Here is a 22,734-nt window from a genome sequence, read left to right on the forward strand (position 1 = left end):
CTAAATCCATGCTTCTCATAGAGTAGGTGGAAGTCTTAAGCCCCCATATCTGTGCTAGCCTGTAGGGTGGGTGATATATCATATTTTTAGGTATACTGGCGTGGAGCCACATACCGGTATGGATTTTTACAATAGCGTCTATAGAAGGTATTTTGATACAGTGCTAAATAAAAACTGTTCTATAAATTTGACTACTTCTCTGTCAGTTTTACTTCTCTGTCAGTTTTGTCCTAGTTTGGTTGAGTATAAAATAATCAGAATAGAGAAAGCCCATTAAAACCACAAAGAATTCATTTGTTGCCATCCTAGAGTCATGCACTACTAATAAAATATACTAAGAACGTTTATTCAGAATCATAAAATACTGTCAAATCCTGCCAAAAATAAGAAGAATTGTGATATATTTTGGCATTATCACCCAGCCCTACTAGCCTGTGTAAAATAATAAACATACCGTATGTTCCTCAATGTATAACTGTCAAGTATCTATAACTGTCAAGTATCTATGATATAGAAGAGATTAGATTAGCCGGTCAACCTATTTCTGACTTTCACAGCGCCATCCAACCCGGAAGCCAGCCACACCAATGTGTCGGAGGAAACACCGTGCATCTGGCAACCTTGGTTAGCGCGCACTGCGCCCGGCCCGCCACAGGAGTCGCTGGTGCGCGATGAGACAAGGATTTCCCTACCGGCCAAACCCTCCCTAACCCGGCCAATTGTGCGTCGCCCCACGGACCTCCCGGTCGTTACGACAGAGCCTGGGCACGAACCCAGAGTCTCTGGTGGCATAGCTGGCGCTGCAGTACAGCGCCCTTAACCACTGCGCCACCCAGGAGGCTATTTCTGACTTTTTACAAAGAATCTAGACATTGCAAAACAAAAAACTATTTTGCACTAGAATCAGTCTGTATTTTCTAATTATTTTAAACACTTATACACACGGTTTATTGTCCATTAAAAACATGCGAATGCAAGAGGACTCCGATAACTAGATAGTTACTCTGAGAGAATCTCCAATCTCTTTTCTCATTACAGCTGATTACAGCCAAGTCAGCAGTGGGATGTTAGGAGAAATGTGCTTTCCTGAAACAAACATGGATTATTCAAGGCTCTCTCTCCTCTTGTTTATGCAACAGAGTGGAGATCAAATAGCAGCTCCCCTCCTGGGTAAACGTTAATAAGATCCGCTCCTCTGTGTATTTAACCTACATTTCCTTCAAAAGGCTCTCACCTTGAGTTACCGTCATGACAGCTCAGGGATGTGGGCTCAGCTCTGGGATGAGAGCTTTGAACCCTGCAGACTTCCAGGTATAGGGTTAATCTAACTGTATATCCCACCTTGAGCATCAAGTCGACTCGTATAACTTGAACAGAGAACAACAAGAGATGCATGATTTAGGTTGTATAGATGTAGGTGGTTATGAGACAAACTAAACATGTGCGCGTAAATCAGCTCTTCATCCATAAACATTTTTATCAATAACATTTTACAGCTGGTATCTTCATAGTTCACCACAGAGGTATTAAATAAAAATGATTGAATCATAGGCGCGGGTGATATCACTAAACATGTTTCCGTGAAGCACCTCGGGAGTCATGATGTTGACAGGTACAAAGACGGACTTAGGCTGGGCCAATAATCTCAACGCTCCATCAGTCATCAAAACCCAATCAGCAATAACTGCAGTGCTGTAATGCGTTGCTGAGAAACAAATCACCCAAAGCGCGCCAATATTTCACCATCGTTAATGCGAGGCTTTTTCTTCCTGACAACCATCATCTTCATGAGAGTCCATATTAGAGATAAAATATGGTCATCAACAGCAGCTGAAAATGACCTTGCATTGTCCAAGACTATGCCCCTCCTGTTCCAGCACACATCCAAGAGGCTGGGGGGGGTAATGGCAATGACCTTGCTGCTGCTGTAAAGCGCTGAGAGAAGCAGTATGAGCTACACTAGGCTAGATGACAAACAGGGGGCTAGATGACAAACCATAAGCATCAGAAAAGATTGGCTAAAGGTAAGGTACACTACGACTACACAGTGGGAATTGAAACAGGCCTTTCCTCACTTAATTATTAAGCATTGTCTGAAGAGGGATAAGACTGGTTTGGAAAGTGTTAAAGAAACAAAAACGCATTTGTGGAATCTGCAAAACATATATATTGTTTGTGAAATGCAGATTCCTTTGAGCTACAGTACTTTCATTATTCTAGCAAGCCTGAAACAAATTAATATAAAATTATGTTTTTGCACCACAGACACATTTTTTCCCCAGAAGTGGAGGCTTCCTGTATTGTGTTTGTGTGAAAAACACACGGCTCAATTGAAGCGCTCACTGAACAGGCTGAAAATAAGTTGTAAAATCACAGCGCTTGAAGTTTTTAATTAGTATCTTCAAAAAACACAGTAGAGTTGACAGCTTATGGACTGATCCTTTCAATACTGTAGCTCCTTTTTCTCCGACTTGCATAGGGTTTCACAGAACCTGCCTGTGATTGCCTGTTTGAAGCTGACCTTCTTTTCCTGAAACATGGCCAGGATTCCTCCACTAGCTTGTTTTCAGAATACCTAAATGTTTTTTGGCATGGGATGTTGTTCATGTTAAACAGACAGGATTTAGAAAACACACGCCATTGAGTAGCGGCTAAACCAGCATTCATTTAAGATAAGGGGCAATAGATCTCTCAAGATATTGATAAGCAAACTCCGACCAACCTAGGCATTTTCTTTAGGGAGGGTGAAGTATTTTTAGCTTTTTTTTTACCTTGGGACTATGATGAATCGAGTCCAAGCCCTCAGGCATTTACCTCTCTGCACCGAGTCATTGAAATAACTTTCCTATACTCTTGATACCATGGTTGACCCCGTTTATAGGATAGGAATAGGCTTAGATGAATTGTGCTGTAGTACAACGTGCAGTAGGAGGAACACCTATACAGGCTCACTGTATAAATCTATTGGTTATATTTGTTGAGGAGAGAGTTCGGCTATTTCCCTTACAAAGATACTGAGAAATACAATGATCTGGCATTATTGTCCTTGCCACTATACAAAATTGGGGAAAAACTACAGTACATTTTACACTGAGCTAAAATACAAACGCAACATGTAAAGTGTTGGTCCCATGTTTCACAAGCTGAAATAAAGAAATCCCACAAATGCTTATTTCTCTCAAAGTTTGTGTAGAAATTTGTTTATATCCCTGTCAGAAAGCATTTCTCCTTTGCCAAGATAATCCATCTACCTGACAGGTGTGGCTTATTAGGAAGCTGATTAAACAGCATGATCATTAGACAGATGCACCTTGCGCTGGGGAGCGTAAAAGGCCACTTTAAAATGTGCAGTTTTGTCACACATTTGAGTAATTTAGCAGACAATCTCATACCGAGCGACTTCAGTTGTACTGTGGGACAACCACATATCACAGGCATAGAAAGTACATTTTTGTTCAATAACGTAGCTGTCAGTAGAATCAAAGCTAGAAGGGGGGGCGTGTCAAGTGCAAGTGCTGGTTAAGTGTTCTTTTTTATTTATTTTTGGGGGAGGGGGAGTGGGTTGAGGTGAGGATAATTTAAGATACTGTTTGAAGAGGTAGGGTTTCAGATGTTCTCTGAAGATGGGCAGGGACTCTGCTGTCCTAGCTTCAGGAGGAAGCTGATTCCACCATTGGGGTGCCAGGACAGAGAAGAGCTTGGACTGGGCTGAGCAGGAGCGGACCTTCTGTAGGGGTGGGAGGGCCAAGAGACCTGAGGTGGCAGAACGGAGTGCTCGGGTTGGGGTGTAGGGTTTGAGCATAGCCTGAAGGTAGGGAGGGGCAGTTCCTCTTGCTATTCCATAGGTAAGCACCATGGTCTTGTAGTGGATGCAAGCTTCAACTGCAAGCCAGTGGAGTGTGTGGAGGAGCAGGTTAACATGAGAGAACTTGAAAGGGAAGGTTGAAAAACAGGTGGGCTAATGCATTCTGGATAAATTGCAGGGGTTTGCTGGCAAAAGCGGGGAGCCCAGTCAACAGTGAGTTGCGGTAGTCCAGACGGGAGAGGACAAGTGCCTGGATTAGGACCTGCGCCGCTTCCTGTGTGAGGTAGGACCATACTCTATAGATGTTGTAGAGCATGAACCTGCAGGAGCAGGTCACTGGTTGATGTTTGCAGAGAACGTCAGGGTGTTGTCCAGGGTCATGCCAAGGTTCTTTGCACTCTGGGAGGGCGACACTGTGGAGTTGTGACCCGTGATGTAGAGGTCTTTGAGCGGGCAGGCCTTCCCTGGGAGGAAGAGCAGTTCCGTCTTGTCGAGGTTGAGCTTGATGTGGTGGGCCGACATCCAAGGTGAGATATCTGCCAGGCACCAAGAGGTGCGTGTCGCCACCTGAGTGTCAGAAAGGGGGAAGGTGAAAAGTAATTGAGTGTCATCCGCATAGCAATGATAGGAGAGACCCTGTGAGGATATGACTAAGCCGAGTGACTTGGTGTATAGAGAGAAGAGGAGAGGGCCTAGAACCGAGCCCTGTGAGACACCAGTAGTGAGAGTACGTGGTGCAGACACAGATCCTCTCCATGTCACCTGGTAGGAGTGGCCTGTCAGGTAGGATGCAATCCAAGAGTGTGCATAGCCTGAGAAAGAGGGGAGTCAGAGGTCAAGGCGTAGGGTAGTTCTGTGTGAGTGGGACCAGTGAACTCAATAGGCTGAGTGAATGAGGAGCGGATGTCGTCAACCTTTGTTTCCCCAAAGTGGTTGACAAAGTCATCCGTGGATAGGGAGATGAGGATTATTTTATTTCAACCTTTTTTATCTACGCAAGTCAGTTAAGAACAAATTCTTATTTACAATGACGGCCCACCCCGGCCAAACCCTAACGACGCTGGGCCAATTGTGCGCTGCCCTATGGGACTCCCAATCACAGCCGGTTGTTATACAGCCTGGATTTGAACCAGGGTCTGTAGTGATGAGATGCAGTGCCTTAGACCGATGCGCCACTCGGGAGCCCAATTAAGGAGGAAGGAGAATGTGGAAGAGTTTCCTAGGGTTGAAATTTAGTGTGGCAGAAAGTGGCTTTAGCAGCAGATACAGAGGAAGAGAAGATGGGTCCTCCGGAAGTTTAGTTTCCCTCCATTTTTACTCAGCTGCCCACAGCCTGTCAAGTATCTATGATATAGAAGAGATTAGATTAGCTGGTCAACCTATTTCTGACTTTCACAGCGCCATCCAACCCGGAAGCCAGCCACACCAATGTGTCGGAGGAAACACCGTGCATCTGGCAACCTTGGTTGCCTACCCTCACCACCTGGGGGCGGCCCGTCAGGAAGTCCAGTACCCAGTCGCACAGGGCGGGGTCGAGACCCAGGGTCTCGAGCTTGATGACGAGCTTGGAGGGTACTATGGTGTTGAATGCCGAGCTGTAGTTGATGAACAGCATTCTCACATAGGTATTCCTCTTGTCCAGATGGGTTAGGGCAGTGTGCAGTGTGGTTGAGATTGCATCGTCTGTGGACCTATTTGGGCGGTAAGCAAATTGGAGTGGGTCAAGGGTGTCAGGTAGGGTGGAGGTGATATGGTCCTTGACTAGTCTCTCAAAGCACTTCATGATGACGGATGTGAGTGCTACGGGGCGGTAGTTGTTTAGCTCAGTTACCTTAGCTTTCTTGGGAACAGGAACAATGGTGGCCCTCTTGAAGCATGTGGGAACAGCAGACTGGTATAGGGATTGATTGAATATGTCCGTAAACACACCGGCCAGCTGGTCTGCGCATGCTCTGAGGGCGCGGCTGGGGATGCCGTCTGGGCCTGCAGCCTTGCGAGGGTTAACACGTTTAAATGTCTTACTCACTTCGGCTGCAGTGAAGGAGAGACCGCATGTTTCCATTGCAGGCCGTGTCAGTGGCACTGTATTGTCCTCAAAGCGGGCAAAAAAGTTATTTAGTCTGCCTGGGAGCAAGACATCCTGGTCCGTGACTGGGCTGGGTTTCTTCCTGTAGTCCGTGATTGACTGTAGACCCTGCCACATACCTCTTGTGTCTGAGCCGTTGAATTGAGATTCTACTTTGTCTCTGTACTGGCGCTTAGCTTGTTTGATAGCCTTGCGGAGGGAATAGCTGCACTGTTTGTATTCAGTCATGTTACCAGACACCTTGCCCTGATTAAAAGCAGTGGTTCGTGCCTTCAGTTTCACACGAATGCTGCCATCAATCCACGGTTTCTGGTTAGGGAATGTTTTAATCGTTGCTATGGGAACGACATCTTCAACGCACGTTCTAATGAACTCGCACACCGTATCAGCGTATTCGTCAATGTTGTTGTCTGACGCAATACGAAACATCTCCCAGTCCACGTGATGGAAGCAGTCTTGGAGTGTGGAGTCAGCTTGGTCGGACCAGCGTTGGACAGACCTCAGCGTGGGAGCTTCTTGTTTTAGTTTCTGTCTGTAGGCAGAGATCAACAAAATGGAGTCGTGGTCAGCTTTTCCGAAAGGGGGGCGGGGCAGGGCCTTATATGCGTCGCGGAAGTTAGAGTAACAATGATCCAGGGTCTTTCCACCCCTGGTTGCGCAATCGATATGCTGATAAAATTTAGGGAGTCTTGTTTTCAGATTAGCCTTGTTAAAATCCCCAGCTACAATGAATGCAGCCTCCGGATAAATTGTTTCCAGTTTGCAGAGAGTTAGATAAAGTTCGTTCAGAGCCATCGATGTGTCTGCTTGGGGGGGGATATATACGGCTGTGATTATAATCGAAGAGAATTCTCTTGGTAGATAATGCGGTCTACATTTGATTGTGAGGAATTCTAAATCAGGTGAACAGAAGGATTTGAGTTCCTGTATGTTTCTTTCATCACACCATGTCACGTTGGCCATAAGGCATACGCCCCCGCCCGTCTTCTTACCAGAAAGATGTTTGTTTCTGTCGGCGCGATGCGTGGAGAAACCCGCTGGCTGCACCGCTTCGGATTGCGTCTCTCCAGTTAGCCATGTTTCCGTGAAGCAGAGAACGTTACAGTCTCTGATGTCCCTCTGGAATGCTACCCTTGCTCGGATTTCATCAACCTTGTTGTCAAGAGACTGGACATTGGCAAGAAGAATGCTAGGGAGTGGTGCACGATGTGCCCGTCTCCGGAGTCTGACCAGAAGACCGCTTCGTTTCCCTCTTTTTCTGAGTCGTTTTTTTTTTGGTCGCTGCATGTAATCCACTCCGTTACACTGGTTGTAAGGCAGAACACAGGATCCGCATCGCGAAAAACATATTCTTGGTCGTACTGATGGTGAGTTGACGCTGATCTTATATTCAGTAGTTCTTCTCGGCTGTGTGTAAAGAAACCTAAGATGACCTGGGAGTTGGACAGGTGAGAGAAGGAGAAAAAAACATCTCCACTTGAGTAGACCTGTGCCACCACCGCAATGACCAGATGCTCTCGGAATATGAGAGAAAATATAGTCAGATGTTCTCTGGGGTGATCCATGTCTCTGTCAGGGCCAAAAAGTCAAGAGACTGAAGGGCAGCAAAGGCTGAGATGAACTCTGCGTTCTTGACCGCAGATTGGCGGTGTTTGGGAATGCCTGAGATCCGAAATTTCACATGGGCTGTGCGTGCAGGGGACACTAAAATTAGAAGGGTTGCAGCCAAGTGGTGGGGAGCGTCTGTAAAGCCTACAGGGAGAGGTGCGAACACATATAGAAAACACACACAGTTGACAAAGCTACAAAAGAGCAAAATGAGATCTGTAAACAACTAGCTAAGATACTCAAGTGTGAGTGTGGTGTGGAGCCTTCCTCTAAACTTCACAGAACAACTCGGCAAAGCAGTCTTAGTTTTTCGGCAACGGTCTTAGTTTTGAGACAAAATCGCCACTGACTACGACCGCTGCTTACAGCTGCCGCTGAGAAACCAGGGGAGACTGAAGAACTAACAATAATTGCCAATTCCCTAGCAGAGGTGGAGAGCACACTTCCCTGCACTAATTGCTGATTGCCTTGGAGAGGTGAACCCCCCCCTCAATACAGCCACTGATTACCCAAAACAAGTCATAAATTGCCCTGCCCCTTGATCCTAGTTGATCCAGCATTTCACACACCAAGTAGGCCACTGGGAAGACAGGCTACACTGAAAGTAGATGACCCTAGCTAGCAACAAAAAAAAGTACTAGACCACAACAGATAAAGACAAAATGATATACTTTTCACTCCTGGAGATATCAGGAGTCCTCTAGCTATAGAATGAAGCACACGAGATGGCGCTTGAGAAGCTGGTTATAAACACTCAGAAAAGAGATGAAACCACTCCCCCTCCAATACAGCCACTGATTACTAAAACAAGTCACAAATTGCCCTGCCCCTTGATGCTGGTTGATGTGTCACGCACAATGCCATAGATGTCTCAAGTTGAGGGAGCGTGACTGCAGGAATGTCCACCCGAGCTGTTGCCAGAGAATTTCATGTTCATTTCTCTACCATAAGCTGTCTCCAATGTCATTTTAGAGAATTTGGTAGTATGTCCAACCAGCCTCACAACCGTAGACCACGTGTAACCACGCCACCTCCACATCTCTATTCTTCACTTGTGGGATCATCTGAGTATTTATGTCTGCAATAAAGCCCTTTTGTGGGGGAAAACTCATTCTGATTGACTATGCCTGGCTCCCCAGTGGGTAGGGCTGGCTGTCAAGTGGGTGGGCCTATGCCCTTCCAGGCCCACCCATGGCTGCACCCTGCCCAGTCATGTGAAATCTATAGGTTAGGGCCTAATGAATTCATTTCAATTGACTGATTTACTTACTTTGACTCAGTAAAAATCATATTTATGTTCAGTATACAATACATTTATGGTGAACAGCATATTGAATCTGCATCTATGGCAGTCTGGAATGGCTCTTCATTGGCCAAATCTCAGTATCTGACACCAATGAGCCACAAGAGATCCACAATGCAGAGCGAGCAGTATTAATTTCACCAGCAGTCATATGGCCCGTGGTCCTCAGTAGGGGCTGTGTACAAGGAAAACATCTGTACGGCCCTCCCCCTCAGAGACAGAGACTGTGGGTTTCCTATTACTCAGGGTGGCTGGTGACGGCCCCAGACAACCATCTGCTGGAGGTCTGCTTCACTCTCCCTTCAGATCCATCAACGTCATGAATCTGTCTCCGGGCGTTCTCCTCTCCTACGGCATGTGGAGGACACACTGACTGCAAGCTGCAGCATTCCAACTCCTACTGCTCTGTCTCTCCCACTCCACCTCCCATTCTCTCCATCTCTAAATCTCTGTCCTACCCTCTCCTCATGCTGGGCTGTGTGTGGAGCTTGGAGGCCTGGGGGTCTACTGTGGAGAAGCAGCACTCTAGGACGTGATGGAGTGGCTCTTAGACTTAGAGCCGTCAATTACAGGCAGATTTTAATCACATTCTGCCAGGAAAGAACTGTGCAGGCTAGAAGAGAGGATGAAATGGATGGGCAAGTCTCGCTGATATGTTTTCCTCTCTTCATACAAATCAACCTCAATTTTAAGTAAGGCGGTGAGAAAAGCAGGGTTGGCTGAAAAACAACACGCTATGATGTTGAAGGCAAATGACCACAACAGTGTCACATGATCTCTGGTCTCTGTAGCTGAGGTCACAAACTCCTTGACCCTCTGTCAGAATATTAATCAGATACAGCCATTAATGTACTTCATGTGCTTTCCATTAAGCCAATAAAACCATTTGTTTTTTTCTGAACATAAAAATGTACACTACCGTTCAGAGGTTTGGGGTCACTTCGAAATGTCCTTGTTTTTTGAAAGAAAAGCACATTTTTTTGTCTATTAAAATAACATTGAATTGATCAGAAATACAGTGTAGATACTGTTGATGTTGTAAATGACTATTGTAGCTGGAAAGGCTGATTTATAATGGAATATCTACGTAGGCGTACAGAGGCCTATTATGAGCAACCATCACTTCTGTGTTCCAATGGCACATTGTGTTAGCTAATCCAAGTTTATCATTTTAAAAGGCTAATTAATCATTAGAAAACCATTTTGCAATTATATTTGCACAGCTGAAAACTGTTGTTCTGATTTAAGAAGCAATGAAACTGGCCTTCTTTAGACTAGTTGAGTATTTGGAGCATCAGCATTTGTGGGTTCGACAACAAGCTCAAAATGGCCAGAAACAAAGACAAGTCTTCTGAAACTCGTCAGTCTATTCTTGTTCTGAGAAATGAAAGCAATTCCACGTGAGAAATTGTCAAGAAACTGAAGATCGCGTACAACGCTGTGTACTACTCCCTTCACAGAACAGCGCAAACTGTCGTTTCCAGCTACAATAGTCCTTTACAACATTAACAATGTCTACACTGTATTTCTGATCAATTTGACGTTATTTTAAATGGACAAGAAATGTGCTTTTCTTTCAAAAACAAGGACATTTCGAAGTGACCCCAAACTTTTGAACAGTAGTGTAATTTCAAAATGTACAAATGACCTGTATCGCCATTCACCACCGCACTGGCTACCTCTGTAACATTGTCTACGTTTAGACAGGCAGAGCAACTCTGACATTTTTTCCACTAATAGGTTTTCTGACCAATCACATCAGAGCTAATCTGATTGGTCAAAAGACCAAATAGTTTTTTTTTTAAATTCAGAATTGCGCTGCCTGTCTAAACGCAGCAAACGTTAGAGAGGTAGCCAGTGCGTTAATTCCAAAGGTGAGATAATGCAAAGGATAAGGCCCATCTCCTCACGACAGGTCAATATGGGCCAGCAGCTGCTAATGTAAAATGGATTCAATGTTTCCTCCCATCTAATCACCAGTCAGCTACAATGTGCCTCTCTACACCTCAGGTTAAAATGTATTACAAACTGGGTGTTTCAAACCCTGAATGCTGATTGGGTAAAATCCGTGGTATATCAGACGACAGATATGAAAAGAAATTCATTTTTGCTGTTTTAATTACGTTGGTAACCAGTTTATATAATAGCAATAGGGGACCTCGGGGTGTTGTGTTATATGGCCAATATACCATGGCTAATGGCTTTACCAGGCACTCCGTGTTGCGTTGTGCATAAGAATAGCCCTTAGCCGTGGTATATTGACCATATACCACACCTCTTCAGGCCTGATTGCTTAATTAAACACTTAATTAATTAATTGCCATTTTCTCTCCATTGGGTTTTAAAATGTTCAGTGGATTAATTGTTGTTTGTTGGTTAGAGCGCACAACTATTAAATGTATTTTCACCACCAAGGTGAGGGGGGCTGACACGGTCCCTGCTTCTAAAAATGGGAGTTAGCAGTGTGTTGTGTGGGGCATCAGATTCTTTGTGACACATTTTCTTAGAACTGTTGACGAGTATAATTACAGCTACGTAGCAGCAATGTTCCTTCATCTGTATTAATGAATTGATCCAAAGCTACAGAGAGCGCAAGATAACACCACCAATTAGATTAGATGTGTTGGATTTGTCTAGCTCAGCTATGTGAACGCTCCCCTCTATCTAAGAACGCACTCTGCTCCACCAGGCCTCCCCAGACAGAGACACAGCCGTTAGCAATACAGCTTCTCCAATACCCATCCTACCTCGTATGCATTGCTTCTTAGCATTGATATGGTCAGTAGTAGATTTCTTGGCCGAATAACTCCCACTGATGTACTCTCATAATACTGTACTGCCTCAGAAGCAGTTAATTCACAAGAGTGTGAGTTTTTGTCACGACCCAGCTCGTGGGAAGTGACAAAGAGCTCTTCAGGACACAAATAATAATCAATTACTTTTCTCTTCAATTAGCCATCTTACATATAAAACCTTATTTGTTCATCAATAACTGTGAATAACTCACCACAGGATAATGAGAAGGGTGTGCTTGAAAGGATGCACATAACTCTGCAATGTTGGGTTGTATTGGAGAGAGTCTCAGTCTTTTTCCACACACAGTCTGTGCCTGTATTTAGTTTTCATGCTAGTGAGGGCCGAGAATCCACTCTCACATAGGTACGTAGTTGGGCATCAGTGTCTTAACAGTGCGATTTGCCAAGGCAGGATACTCTGGGTGCAGCCCTATCCAGAAATCTGGCAGTGGCTTCTGATTAAATTTTCACAGAACTGCTTGTTGCAATTTCGTTGAGGCTCTCTTGTTCAGATATCGGTAAGTGGACTGGAGGCAGGGCATGAAAGGGATAACGAATCCAGTTGTTCGTGTCATCCGTTTCGGGAAAGTACCTGCGTAATTGCGCACCCAGCTCATTCAGGTTCTTTGCTACATCACATTTGACATTTGTACACAAAAAATCATACAATGATGGAAAGACCTATGTGTTGTCCTTGTTAATGCGGACAGAAAAGAGCTCAGACTTCTTTATCATAACCTCAATTTTGTCCCGCACATTGAATATAGTTGTGGAGAGTCCCTGTAATCCTAGATTCAGGAACTCTTTATTAATTATTTGACTAGGCTACCTGTATTTGACATTGTGTTGTTATTTCGCTGAACACTAGAGGTTTAATTTTATTTTTGGCAGTGAAACGAGGCTACTCAGGCGAGAGAAAAAATCTCACCCAAATGTATAGCCCCGTAAAAAAAAAAATGGTTATCACATTTTTATTTGGCGTACCCCCGATGGCATTGTCCCCAGTTTGGGAATACCTGCCCTACAACATCCGTAGAGTACGACCCTACCTCACACAGGAAGCTGCGTAGGTCCTAATCCAGGCACTTGTCCTCTCCCATCTGGAGTACCGCAACTCGCTGTTGGCTGGGCTCCCCGCTTGTGCCATCAAACCCCTGCAACTATCCAGAACAACGCAATTACGCAGGTACTTTCCCGCCTGTTTCCCAACCTTCCCTTTCAAGTTCTCTCATGTCACCCTGCTCCTCCACACACTCCACTGGCTTCCAGTTGAAAGCTTGCATCCACTACAAGACCATGGTACTTACCTATGGAATAGCAAGAGGAACTGCCCCTCCCTACCTTCAGGCTATGCTCAAACCCTACACCCCAACCCGAGCACTCCGTTCTGCCACCTCAGGTCTCTTGGCCCTCGCACCCCTATGGGAGGACAGCTCCCGCTCAGCCCTTCTCTGTCCTGGCACCCCAATGGTGGAATCAGCTTCATCATGAAGCTAGGACAGCAGAGTCCCTGCCCATCTTCAGAGAACATCTGAAACCCTACGTCTTCAAACAGTATCTTAAATTATCCTCCTCCTCACCTCGACCCCCCCACACAAAAAAAGAAATAACACTTAGCCAGCACTTGCCCTTGACCCCCCCCCTTCTAGCTCTGACTCTACTAACAGCTACTTTGAGAAAAACATGTTGCCTGTGATATGTGATTCTCCCACCTGGCTACTGTATCTTAAGATTAATGCACTAACTAAGTTGCTCTGGATAAGAGCGTCTGCTAAATGACTGAAACTTAAAATCACAGATATCCTACATAACCATGCATGAGCACAAATGAACAACTGCAGCACAGACACATACTACTCAGACCCACATACACGCAGGCCTGCGCACATACACGCATGGCACGTGTACATTTAGACACACTCGGAGACACACTCGGACACACACACAAGAACACACAGAGATAGCGTAAAAGCCGCCTCAGCGTGATAAAATAATCATTGAAGCTATTTCTTCTAAGAGAATGAACAATCAGCCCTAGTTTCATTCACTTCACTGCTCCTCTGTTCTTCCCTTACTCCATCCATTCCATTCCATACAGATGAAATATTTACTAACAGAGGGCTTTCAAAGAGGGACAACTTCTTCAGGGGACCCAAGTCCAACCTAAAGCCCATCCCCAAGAACAGAGAAACATCATTCTCTGTAGTCTGTATCCTAGGCCTATAATTGTACATAATAATCATTCCCCTCACCAGTTTCACAGACCTAAGACTGTGAAAGGGATCGAGCTCTCATTACTGCTCTGTGTGATAGCACTGCATCTCAAATACCCACCAGGCATAATTACCCAATTGTCACAATTCCGAAGACACTTCTGAGACAACATTGATTTAACGCAGCCGTAATGAACCCTTGTACTGTACGTGTCTCATAAAGAGTTGAGTGACAGTAGCAGAAAGACTTGAATGACAAAGAAATGGGGGCAATGGAGGAAGAGGAGAACAGAGAGTAAACAGGGGCCACACGTTATGTGGATAGTCCGGACTTTCCATCTGTAGATGCTCTAACAGACTATCTGTTGATAAGTAACGGCTTGTTAAAGTTACGGTTAGTGTTTTGAACAAGGGTAAGGTTGAAGAGCTGGGACGATAGACCAAAAAAATGACGTATACCAACACGGCCTTCCTCTTTCCAAAGCATTTTGCTTACATCGGTCATTTTCTGCGACTTTGCTACACAACGTTTCTGTAGATTGTTCTAAAACCATTATATGGTCAACGGCAATATGCATTGTGTTGATTCCTACTTTGAAAGTATCTGCTTGTCCCTGTTTCACTGTCGCCTGCTGACCCTCATTCCCTCTCCCCACTGTACGCACGGAGGAGGGAGAGATGCATTCTGAGCAGCACAGGCATGTGACCGTTGCTTAAATGGGTATTGCTGGAAAGACAGTTTTCAAAGCAGCTACTGTTGTTCTAGTTCCAGAGAGGAGAGTAGAGTTCGACCGACTATGATTTTTCAACGCCGATACCGATTATTGGAGGACCAAAAAAGCAGATACCGATTAATCGGCTGATTTTGATTTATTTATTTATAATAATGACAATTACAACAATACCGAAAGAACACTTGTTTTAACTTAATATAATACATCAATAAAATCTATTTAGCCTCAAGTAAATAATGGTTTAAATCATGCAAAAACAAAGTGTTGGAGAAGAAAGTAAAAGTGCAATATGTGCTATGTAAGAAAGCTAACGTTTAAGTTCCTTGCTCAGAACATGAGAACATATGAAAGCTGGTGGTTCCTTTTAACATGAGTCTTCAATATTCCCAGGTAAGAAGTTTTAGGTTGTAGTTATTATAGGAATTATAGGACTATTTCCCTCTATACCATTTGTATTTCATTAACCTTTGACTATTGGATGTTCTTATAGGCACTTTAGTATTGCCAGTGTAACAGTATAGCTTCCATCCCTCTCCTCGCTCCTCCCTGCGCTCGAACCAGCAACACAACGACAACAGCCACCATCGAAGCAGCGTTACCCATGCAGAGCAAGGGGAACAACTACTAGAAGGCTCAGAGCGAGTGACGTTTGAAACGCTATTAGCGCGTGCTAACTAGCTAGCCATTTCACATCGGTTACACCAGCCTCATCTCGGGAGTTGATAGGTTTGAAGTCATAAACAGCGCAATGCTTGACGCACAACGAAGAGCTGCTGGCAAAACGCACAAAAGTGCTGTTTGAATGAATGTTTACGTGCCTGTTTTTGCCTACCACCGCTCAGTCAGATACTTAGATACTTGTATGCTCAGTCAGATTATATGCAACGCAGGACACGCTAGATAATATCTAGTAATATCATCAACCATGTGTAGTTAACTAGTGATTATGATTGATTGTTTTTTATAAGATAAGTTTAATGCTAGCTAGCAACTTACCTTGGTTTACTGCATTCGCGTAACAGGCAGTCTCCTTGTGGAGTGCAACGAGAGAGAGGCAGGTCGTTATTGCATTGGACTAGTTAACTGTAAGGTTGCAAGATTGGATCCCCTGAGCTGACAAGGTGAAAATCTGTCGTTCTGCCCCTGAACGAGGCAGTTAACCCACCGTTCCTAGACCGTCATTGAAAATAAGAATGTGTTCTTAACTGACTTGCCTAGTTAAATAAAAGGTATAAAAATAAAAATATTCGGCAAATCGGCGCCCAAAAATACTGATTTCCGATTGTTATGAAAACTTGAAATCGGCCCTAATTAATAGGCCATTCTGATTAATCGGTCGACCTCTAGAGGAAAGTCACAGCCATCTGGGAGTATATCATGCATTTCTCATCTCTTAATATTGAGTTCACGGCACCCATTTACAACTGGAGTAGGCTGTAGTTAGTATCGTTTTGATGCCCAGCAGTGTTGCAGTTCTTGACACACAAACCGGTGCGCCTGGCACCTACTACCATACCCAGTTCAAATGGCACTTCAATATGTTTGTCTTGCCCCTTCACCATCTGAATGGCACACATACACAATCCATGTCTAAATAGTCTCAAGGATTAAAAATCCTTATTTAACCTGTCCCCTTCATCTACACTGCTTTGAAGTGGATTTAACAGGTGACATCAATAAGGGATCATAGATTGACCAGGTGAAAGCTACCTCATAGAAAGAGCAGGTGTTCATAATGTTTTGTACACTCAGTGTAGCTTATAGGCCAATATGCACAAAGATGCCAAAAAGAAGTCTGCTAATTCTGGATCCAATTTTGACAGGTTGCACATCAAAATATAATCATGTATTATGTTCGATGAAATAACTTCATTTTTTAAATCATAGACCACCATTTCAGTCGTCTTACTTGACACTGGAAAAAAAAAGGTCTCGGGCTCTGCCGCTAAGTAACTGTCCATTAAAACATTTTCATTGTATTTGTTGTTATCGAGCAAAAAAACAGTTCTATGACTTTTTTTTAATCGCCCAGCTGTAGCACCTCCCCAAAAAATAATTGATCGTAATTTATAGCAGATTTATCATTATCGCAAATAATTGTCAATTTATCACGGTCTGGATTTTTGTCATCATCAACTTTGTCACCATGGAGCATTGTCATTATCATCTATGATATACAGCCAAGATGGTGTGTGCGTGTGTAGTGGGCAGAGTAAAGCAGAGCGTGGGGTCCTACCTCAGGTTTGGGGATGAAGGCCCGTCCTGGGATAGTGAAGCAGCTCTTTACAGTACAGAGGTACTGGGCCATGATGGACAGACGACTCCTCTGTCTGCTGGCTGTGCTGGCTGTCAACCTCTGGAGAGGAGAACCCAACATATTTGGTCTGTATAATTTATACCCCTGAACAGTAGATCATCGCTGAATAATACAAATGGAAATTCAGGAAAACCGACTGAGTGAGAATAAACAGTACTGGACAGCACACATACTTCTGCCACCTCTTTCTGGAAGGTAAGGGTCAGTCTGGTCCGGCCGTAAACAAAGGGTCCAGTTCTGTTGGATATGTTCTCCAGCCACTTGATGATGAGAGGAGTGGACACACTGAAGGGAAGGTTCCCTATGATATGCAGATCCGGTGGATCTGAGCAGGGACAGATGTAGTCAACAACACTGTTGCATGTTGCAAAACATGGCATAAAATCAATGTACTTATTGTTCCAGACATAAAGCAATCTAATAGGCACTTCCATCAACCAGGCAAGTGACAAATCTACCTATCTACTTTTTCATCTCACTCACCATCCTCCCATGCCTTGGTTATGACGTCTGGGAATCCTCTGTCCATTCTGTATGTGAGTATGTCACCATGGACAACCCTGAGCTTCCCTGGTGCTGCTTCAGACAAGAGCTGAGGAAACGGACATGGCATCTTACAGGTACTTGAGAATTTAAAAACTACTTTACCGTTTCTAATTTCTATAATTATTTGAAAGACAACCCTTTCCTGCATGTTCTCCTGTTAGGTACCTTTAGTCCAGGTATAAAGCGGTTGTCCTTCTCCACCACCAGCAGGTCTGCAGCCCCAGCGTTGAGGATGGAGCGGGTCAGACCTCCAGGTCCAGGACCCACCTCGCACACATGGGCGTCCCTCAGACTGCCTGCCTGGCGCACAATCTTATCTACACAAGTTGAGAAAACACACAGCGACCAGGGTGTACTACTTACTCACATTGGAATGGGTTGGATATAATAAAGGTGAACAATGTACAAATAACTGCCAAATTACAGGAAACACTTGAGTAAATGAAGGATACGAACTATATTGAAAGCAGGTGTTTCCACACAGGTGTGGTCCCTCAGTATATTAAGCAATTAACATCCCATCATGCTTAGGGTCATGTATAAAAATGCCCAGTTGCCCATTATTGTGGCTACCATGGCTAAAAGAAGAGATCTCAGTGACTTTGAAAGAGGGGTCTCAAAGGAGCATAGGGGGTTTAAAGGGTGTGTGTGTGTCTCAGTCACCAGATCTCAACCCAATTGAACACTTATGGAGATTCTGGAGCCACACCCGAGACAGTGTTTTCAACCACCACCAACAAAACAACCAATTCTGGAATTTTTCATGGAGGAATGGTGTCACATCTCTGCAATAGAGTTCCAGACACTTATAGAATCTATGCCAAAGTACATTTAGGGCCTTGTAAAAAAGGAGAATGAGGACAGAATCCAGACATTAAGATGGAATTCAACAATATAAACTAGTATTTGCATCAATCCAGTGGCCATTTGTTTTGCTAACTCTGCAGTCACATGAGCACAGAATCGCTAACCCAAAAAACCCTCTCTTGCTTGTGCCCACTTACATTAAAGGTTATCTAGGCCTACACCCAAAAATCCACATTTCTTTTCCCAGACCTCAAGTCAGTAGGCTAGTGTGGTTTAATCATTGTTGTGGACTTAAAACATTTAGTTATTTTCCTATTTAAAAAAGTCTGATTTTGAAATGAAAACCCACCAAAATTGGTAAACTGAAACCTGAAGAAAAAGAGAAAAGAAAAAATAAGACTGATTAAAATTAATAAAACAGAATCAGGGGGGGGAATACAATAAATGTAATTGGGCCCTAAGCATTGAATCTGCTCTGGTGGCCCAACACCCTATTAAATCACTATGTTGGTGTTTCCTTTATGTTGGCAGTTACCTGTATCAATGCACTATGCATCTTTTATTATGACATTCTAATATTCAAGAATAGTGGCTTTCATATGTATATGACTTGCAGGCTAAATAAAGGTGGGTAGTGGCACTGTATTTTAGCATAGGCATATGCCTGGCTCCCAGCTCTCCTTGGCAAAGCTGGCTATGCTTCTTTAATGCTTTTATCTAAAACAGAAACCTTGTTCAAGGGCACCAGATCAGATCTGCAGCACTGCATCACTGATAGAATCACAGCGGTAGTGTCTGCTGCTTGTGGACAAGCCTATGTGGGCACTTCAGTCCAGTACACTAAATGTGATGTGAACAGGGGGAAGGAAGAACACCATCGCGTCCTCATTGTGTAGAAGACACAGTGTACCAGGTGTTGGTGCATTGCAGCTAGAGGAGGCAGCTGACTCACCTGTGAGCCTCATGTCCAGTAGAAAGTTCTGGGACAGCTGTTTCTCTGCTCGCAGGTTGTACAGTTTGATTACCTCCCCAATGGTGGGCAGGGGAGGCAGGCGAAATGACGCAATCTTTCTGGGACCCGCCATCCCTCAAACCGTTCTGCTGTGCAAATATAAAGGGCGGTACTGTAGTAAGAATATGATGATTAATGCACCTCTTCAATAGGGGAGCAATTACGCTGAGAGGGTAAATGTCAGAGTAATTAGTGACAGTTTAGAGATCTGGGGATTATCTGCTAATCTCCCATAATGACAACAATCATGCTCATGCATCCAGGCTCCATTTTAGAGCTCAGCGATAATATGAATTAGGAATTCGAAATAAGATACTCTATTAAAAGCACAACTGCCATTGTCAAGGAATGATCAATGGTAGCGAGAGAAAATACATGGTGTAACATTTCTGAGGATTAAAAACATGATCTTGATCGCCACCCAGTGGATCAACCTACACTGTGTTATGAAATTGATATTGGGCAGTTATGGATGTGTATCCTGCCAAAGATAGTGGAATGACTCTGTGGTGGTTCTGCCCCACAATGTCAAACCCATTAATTACAACAGTCATATGCTAAAACAGTCAAAGTCAACCCAATGTCAAACTATTCATTTTGAATAAATGAATCAGAGCATAGGACCTAACGTTACAACAGATAGACCCTCAACTAGTTGAGGAACGCTCAACTCAATTCTCTTATATCGAGGCAGAGTTGAGTATTGATACCTGGTCGAGCGATTTGCTAGCAACAACATTAAGTCACCATCAGTCAAAACTTGTAAAAATGTAAATTCTGAAAACACTTGTTTGTCCTGTATAACTGTGGCCCTTATGCAGGTGCTGAAATTCATACTTTAATAAAAACTTTTACTGAATACAACCACCAACATTTTTATTTTAAAAAGTATGAATTTCAGCACCCACGCAGAAGAACCGCAGTTGTACAGGACAAACATAGGTAGGTTACAGGTAAGGGACTGTATGTTATTTATAATGACGGATACCTGGAGGAAGTCTGAACTCTGAAATAAAAATGGATTGCCCTCCCTTTATTTAGTCAAATATAATTTTACCCGACCCTCCCTGAACACTTGGAAAACAAGTGACACCCCGCCCCCCCCTCCATACCAAATAATTAAAACATAAAATGAATATCAGAGAACTTGCCTACCATATACTCTCACTCCTAGGGCAGACCAGAGCCTTCCATATGAAGTTTTAGAAACTTTTCTTTGTTTTGTAAGCATTACATGGAAAAGTAGCCAGAAGATTGTTGATTTGCAGACCACCGCAGACAAGGGTGAAATGATCACCATTATAGTAAAAGCACCTCAATCATCTCATTTGCGGTCCGTGAAAAAAATTGCTTTTTATAAATGTAGTTCATTCAATTCCATGTCATTTTACACGACTGTATGCAAGTTCCACAACAGAGCATGACAACGAATGAGTGCATGCTGCAGCACCAGACGTTGTGATTTCTATACAGGCCATTGTTAAAGAGGATAGTCTGGAACAGATCTAAAGTTGTCTATCAACTGTAAGAATTAAGCGACAACAGAACCAGTTACATCTGAAGTATCTGATCATCAATGAATTAGAAAACACAGCAGCCGTATACCTTAAAGTAGGCCGACACAGTGTACAAAACATTAAGAACACCTGCTATTTCCATGACAAACTGACCAGGTGAATCCAGGTGAAAGCTATGATCCCTTATTGATGTCAGTTGTTAAATCCACTTCAATCAATGTATATGAAGGGGAGGAGGCAGGTTAAAGAAGGATTTTTAAGCCTTGAGACAATTTAGACGTGGAGAGTGTATGTGTCATTCAGAGGGTAAATCAGCAAGACAAAAAACATGTACGCGCCTTTGAACAGGATAGGGTAGTAGGTGCCATGCGCACCGGTTTGTGTCACGAACTGCAACGCTGCTGGGGTTTTCACACTCAACAGTTTCCTGTGTGTATCAATAATGGTCCACCACCCAAAGGACATCCAGCCAACTTGACAACTGTGGGAAAGATTGGAGTCAACATGGGCCAGCATCCCTGTGGAACGTTCTTTCGACACCTGGTAGAGTCCATGCCCCGACATATTGAGGCTGTTCTGATGGCAAAAGGGGGAGGAGGGTGCACCTCAATATTAGGAAGTTTTTCCTAATGTTTGGTATACTCAGTGTCTATGCACTTGTAAAAAGATTCACTTGGGAAACTATAATTTCTATTCCATGATATTGTTGTTACAAAATAGATGTTGACTGTGATCAGGGCATGGGAATATAAGAGCATTTGCTAGGCTAAATTAACAAACTAAGCATGCTTGGCTCACGTATGCGCATCAAACCAAAGACAGGCCAAACTCCTGTTTCTAAAAGAGAATTCAATGGCACTGTAGAATGAATGTATGCCTAATAAGGCATTTGGTTCAATCCAATTTCATTTTAACAGCCTAAATGCAACATTTATAGGCGTGTTGAAACGCTGTTGTTGAAATGCTGAGCGCTCCTGCCAGCTTATAGCTGTCACAAACGCTTCACAAATGATTTCTTAAATGGCAAGCTATAGCCTTGAAATAATAATAATAATAATATTATAGCCTAAATAATACAGGTTTGCTCCTGACTAATTTACAGATAGTATGTTGTTTAATAACCTGTTAAAATGTTGAACGTCAATTGATTGTGACATAATCACATTACTGTACTTCTCCTCTGCAATAAAAGGTTGTAGCGCTGCCTCAATGTCAGACACAAACCAAAGTTTTTTTTTACATTTATTTTACTAGGCAAGTCAGTTAAGAACAAATTGTTATTTTCAATGATGGCCTAGGAACAGTGGGTTAACTGCCTGTTCAGGGGCAGAACGACAGATTTGTACCTTGTCAGCTCGGGGGTTTGAACTTGCAACCTTCCGGTTACTAGTCCAACATTCTAACCACTAGGCTACCCTGCCGCCCCTGAACGGATATCCCATATGCATCGGAGTCAGGTCTTTCCCCTGCATTTTACAGCTTGTTTCTGGCATAAAGCATCGCAGACTAGAGCATCATTATAGAATCAGGTCTATGCTTCTAGCATTTACCCTTACATACCCCTCAATTTGAGCCCTGGTTAACTTAACACACCAAGTCCTTCACTGACACTGAGATAAAAAAGTATGTGGACACCCCTTCAAATGATTGGATTCACCTATTTCAGCCACACCCATTGCTGACAGGTGTACAAAACCCGAGTACACAGCCATGCAATCTCCATAGACAAACATTGGCAGTAGTATGGCCTTACTGATGAGCTCAGTGACTTTCAACGTCTCACCCACCGTCATTGGATGCCACCTTTCCAACAATTCAGTTCGTCAAATTTCTACCCTGCTACAACTGCCCTGGTCAACTGTAAGTGCTGTTACTGTGAAGAGGATACGTCTAGGAGCAACAACGGCTCAGCCGCAAAGTAGTAGGCCACACGAGCTCATAGAACGGGACCGCCGAGAGGAGAAGCAAGTAGCGCAAAAATCGTCTGTCCT

At 43.8% G+C, this 22,734-nt stretch overlaps 1 protein-coding gene across 4 annotated transcripts in view; it reads right to left on the minus strand.

Annotated features, from left to right (window-relative positions):
- The window catches only part of tfb1m (transcription factor B1, mitochondrial), a 53,399-nt gene that overhangs the window by 27,233 nt on the left and 3,432 nt on the right, over nucleotides 1–22,734 (minus strand). For 2 of the 4 annotated variants that reach the window (XM_024429899.2, XM_024429900.2), the window contains exons 2-6: nucleotides 19,167–19,312; nucleotides 17,573–17,724; nucleotides 17,345–17,453; nucleotides 17,035–17,186; nucleotides 16,781–16,900 (exon numbers count right to left, since the gene is read on the minus strand). In XM_024429899.2, coding sequence (XP_024285667.1) covers nucleotides 16,781–16,900; nucleotides 17,035–17,186; nucleotides 17,345–17,453; nucleotides 17,573–17,724; nucleotides 19,167–19,299 — 666 coding nt within the window. In that variant the 5' untranslated portion in view covers nucleotides 19,300–19,312. Of the gene's footprint in view, nucleotides 1–16,780; nucleotides 16,901–17,034; nucleotides 17,187–17,344; nucleotides 17,454–17,572; nucleotides 17,725–19,166; nucleotides 19,316–22,734 lie in introns of all 4 variants that reach the window. The other 2 variants (XM_024429897.1, XM_024429898.2) reach the window with 1 other exon arrangement.

The sequence above is a fragment of the Oncorhynchus tshawytscha genome, linkage group LG08 (genome assembly GCF_018296145.1).
Source record: "Oncorhynchus tshawytscha isolate Ot180627B linkage group LG08, Otsh_v2.0, whole genome shotgun sequence".
Lineage (NCBI taxonomy): Eukaryota > Metazoa > Chordata > Actinopteri > Salmoniformes > Salmonidae > Oncorhynchus > Oncorhynchus tshawytscha.